Source organism: Mesoplodon densirostris, chromosome 13 (assembly GCF_025265405.1).
Source record: "Mesoplodon densirostris isolate mMesDen1 chromosome 13, mMesDen1 primary haplotype, whole genome shotgun sequence".
NCBI classification, from domain to species: Eukaryota; Metazoa; Chordata; class Mammalia; order Artiodactyla; family Ziphiidae; genus Mesoplodon; species Mesoplodon densirostris.
In genome coordinates, this window is record NC_082673.1 from 85,322,473 (window position 1) to 85,326,976 (window position 4,504).

The 4,504-nt window shown below is 45.2% G+C and overlaps 1 protein-coding gene across 1 annotated transcript; it reads right to left on the reverse strand.

Moving 5' to 3' along the window:
• Positions 1–521: 521 nt before the first annotated feature.
• On the reverse strand, positions 522–764 carry FAM229B (family with sequence similarity 229 member B). The gene has a single exon (XM_060116577.1). The coding sequence runs from the start codon at positions 762–764 to the stop codon at positions 522–524; it is 243 nt and encodes an 80-aa protein (XP_059972560.1).
• Between the last annotated feature and the right edge of the window lie 3,740 nt (positions 765–4,504).

Below are 4,504 nucleotides of genomic sequence, written 5' to 3' on the forward strand. Positions count from 1 at the left end.
TGCATCGGCAGGCGGACTCTCAACCACTGTGCCACCAGGGAAGCCCCTGAACTAGTGTTCTTTTGATAAATGCTTTTACATTCAACATCTAATTTGATTCCCCAAGTTGTTCTCTAATTTCAGTTGAGCAGATGCTATTTCTGCGTTACAAATGAAGACACCGAGTCTCAGAGAGGTGACGGGATGGGTTGCTTAAAAATCAAAGTGCTTGGGGAATTCCCTGGTGGTCCAGAGGTTAGGAGTCCATATGCTTCCACTGCAGAGGGACCGGGTTCAATCCCTGGTGGGGGAACTAAGAACAGCAAGCTGCATGGTGCGGCCCCCCCCCCAAAAAAATCAAAGTACTTGAACTCAGGTCTCCTCATTGCCAATCTGTTCTCCTTGCTCGGAATCACTGTGACCTCATTTACTTAGATTTTTTTTTTCATCCAAATTGCCACCACTTTTGTTTACTAGATCATAAGATGATACTGGCCCATTACCCTTGACCTAGTCAAACCACTACAAAAGACTTCATGATGCTATTTAGGATGCATTTCCTTGCTGCTTTGTGCAGGTGACTCTCGCATTGTTGCATAGACAGTGATGGAAACATCAGTTATTGTCAGGCCATGACTTCCAGGGCATCTTCCGAGTTGCCTGGTTGGTGACATCTCTTTCTCATTACAGGCAGCACTGGAGCTCAGCCCAGGCTCCAGCCCAACTGAAGAATCTCCCCCTTCTGCTGGAAACCTCCTTGGTTGGGTCCCAAACTGAAGAGGCATAATTCACTGAAAACCAAAATAGTCCAAGTCTGATTCCTGTAGAGGTGAATAAATCAATTGCTTCTACTGACCTGCCAGAGAAGGCTGGAATTGCCAAAGGAATGATGATCAGATGTTCCAGTGACACCCAGAAATTGTGACATCAGAGGATTCTTTCACATAGTTTCCTACCCCGGCCTCCGAAGCTGCTGATGCTCAAAGATGTTGACAAGGCAGCAAGGATCTGTGGTCCAGAGGCCCAGTCACTATACTTAGATATTTTAAGGGTGGAAGTAGTTTTCTTTTTTGAGGGACGGGAGAGGTGGGGAGAAACTAGATAAGAGGGGATTGGTAAGAGGTGGAGCTGCTGCTTTCCAGCCATAGTTACCCCGCTGATTTATCTATGAGTGTTCAGGCATATGCTACAGACATAAAAAGCAATATGCTCAAAGGAAGCACCATATACTACAGTCTGGATTTATAAGACTCAAATGAGTGATTTTTATTCCATTGTTAAAGGCTTTTCCCCCCCTTCTTACTCTATCAAAGAATTCCTCGTAGGGTTTCTTGAAAGAGCAATCTCAGCCTCCCATGATGCTTTTAAAATGCAATTTATTGCACACGTTTTATTAGCATTCCACTGCTTACTAATGCAGTGCATGTTCAGAATGCCATGCGTCCACCCTTGGAAGGATGCCAGCTTGTGATGTCATTAGTTTGGTATTTGCAGTTGTCTTCATGGTTTTTTGGACAGGCACGCAGTGAGTCCAGTTTGTGGTGGAATTTAAAATGGCTTAATTTCTCCAAATCAAACTCAGGGTAAAGTACACAATGGAGGCTCCCTGGCAGAGAGGTGATGTGGGTCTTGGAGAGATGGCAGCGTGAAGACCCAGCCTCTGGTGCTTTACTTGACATCAAACGACACGGAGACCTGAGCCAGCATCTCCCTTCTCTGAGTGTCACTTTCCAGAAGAGGAAAGTTAGGAGGAGGGGAGAAGCCAGTGGCTTGACACTTATGTATTTATTCCTATAATTATTTGTTTGTTTATTCTTCAGCTGCTGAATCCTTTCCCCCCAAAACAAAAAATTATTCAGAAGCCCAAAATATAAAGCAAATATAAGCAAGCAGCCCTTGGAGTTCTATGCTCCTGGCCATCCTTTATTCCCATAGAAGACCTTGAGAAAGCAGGTTATAGGGAATTTTTAGGGGAAGGTGATCGCTCAGATGCCTTCTAGTGTGGTGTATACCTGGGTTTCTCTCCAGCCTATTTCAGCCACTTAGTAGCTCTGAGAGCTCAGGGGGTCACAGAGCTTCTGGTCTCTGTTTTCTCATCTGTAAAGTGGGGCACTCATGGTGCACTTGAAGGGTCTGATAAAGAAAGATTCTAGGACATTGTTCAGACACACATATATGCTTATTGTGGTGTGTGTGTAAATGCTGACATTTACTGAGCACTACATACACGATGGAGCTAATGAAAGCGCTTTACATGTATTAACCTTGTGAATTCTTATAACACTATGAAGAAAGCACTTTTATTCCCCCTCAATTTATAGATGAAGAAACTGAATCTCAGAGAGACTAGGTAACTTGTTCGAGTTCAAAGAGTTAGTTCGTGATAGATAAGAACTTTGGCAGTTTTATACATATTTGGTTACAGATCTTGTCTGAAAACCTAACCCAGTTTTTAATAACCTGAAACCCAGGTTATTAAACCAGACCTCTGATCCCAGGATTCCACCTCAAAGCCTGTGCTTCCTGCATTCTTACAGCATGACCCCTTTGCAAATGTTTTAATAATTTAAAAAAAATAATTTTAATTATTTTTTTCTACCAACTTTTATAATAATTTTATTAGGTGAGATATAATACACCTTTGGGGATTTCAGAGTCAGTGACCAACCAGCGCAGAAGCTCTAGGCCTGGGGGTTCTGCCACAGTTCTTTGTCCTGGATGTGAATAGTTTCTTCAATGCTGTATTTTAATCAATCTGAGACGCCACGGATTTTAGGATTCATCCTGCCTGTAGTTGAAGCTTTTAAAATGTAAAAAACCAAAAATCCTGTCTTAAAATCAATGAAATAGAAGGAGAATAATGTGCTCCATGCCTCGATGGAGCCCCTTTTACAGATGGGACAACTGAGTCTCGGTGAGTCTAAGTATCTCATTCAAGGTCACACTGCTGGTTGGTATAGAGCTGGCACTGAAACCCAGCCTTCAGTTTCCTGTCCTGTGCTTACTTCCTGGGTCATATGGGGCTCCAGAATCATGACTTTTTACCACTGGGCTTTACTCAGGAGAAGTGATGGCTGCAGAAGAAAGTGCAGCAAGGTGTCTGCCAAATCCCTTGAGGCGCGGGGGGTCCATGGAGAGCGTGCGTGCTGCTTTGCTGGAAGGGATGCCTCCCTGGACCCTACCCGTGATTTGTACCACAAACCAAAAGAGTAAACAAAGGGAAGGGTCTCGTGTCTTTAGGAGACACATTTTCAAAAGTCAGCAAAAGTCAAATAAGTTGTACAAATATTTGGTGAATAACCCACGCTCGTCTTTAGAAGTCAAAGATTGTAGATGTTTGGTGATGTTTCTTCTGAACTATCCAAATATTATCACTGAGGCTGTGGAGGGCAGAGAGAGGAGCAGATGTCCGTTCCCACAGCTGCATCATCACAGTGCAGAATGGAGGGAGTGTTAACTGGAGGCTGGGGCAGAGTCTCCCTGTGCAATGTTTGGGTTGCTGCAGTATGGAGGAGGGAACATTGGGTGTGCAGTCAGGCAGAGCTGAGTTTGAGTCGTTTCTGAATCATTAGCCATCTGAGTAACCTTAATAAGCTGTTCCAACTCCCTGGATCTCAGTTTCCTCCTCTGTAAAAGGGTTTTTGTTTTTGTTTTTGTTTTTGTTTTTGCGGTAGGTGGGCCTCTCACTGCTGTGGCCTCTCCCGTTGCGGAGCACAGGTTCCGGACACGCAGGCTCAGCAGCCGTGGCTCACGGGCCCAGCCGTTCCGCGGCATGTGGGATCCTCCTGGACCAGGGCACGAACCCGTGCCCCCTGCATCGGCAGGCAGACTGTGAACCACTGTGCCACCAGGGAAGCCCAAAGGGGGATATTTAATTTAGCCTGCAAGCCATTTGGGAATTCAGTGAGCTGGCATGTGTAACTGTTCTTGACTCAACACAGGAGCTTGATACATCTTTCTTCCCCATCCTTTCTCCATCTGAAACCGTACACCCACTCACCTCTATTACCCATTCCATGCCCTTTTGGGTCCTATGAAAGTTTGGTTTCTCCAGACACAGTGCATGAGAGCAGGACGTGGGTACCAGTAGTTTATTTTGAAGGTGACCTCAGGAAGCAGCAGGGAGAGAACAGAGATGGAGACAGTAGAGGACAAGCTACCACGAGGGTGTGTTAGACAGGAAGCCAGTGGAGACAATGGAGTCTTGACTTTGTTGGCCATCTGCAATGTGTCCGGAATGTTTTCCAGAATCGCTCCTTTGAGAACAGAAGGCCAGTGCATTGGTTGACGGTTGTCCTGGGGATGTTTTCCACCACTGACCCTTCCGCACCTGCACCCAGTTCTTCTGGACCATGCACACAAAGCAGAAAATACAAAAGCTCTTTTAAGTTCAGTTGCTGGCACCACTGTCCACCATGGTTGTGCCTGAAATTAGATGTGAGCCCAAGGGATTTGACACCAGGTACCAAAAATCATCTGCTACAGGAAATTTAAGACAGACTTCACAAGAATAATCTAATGTCCC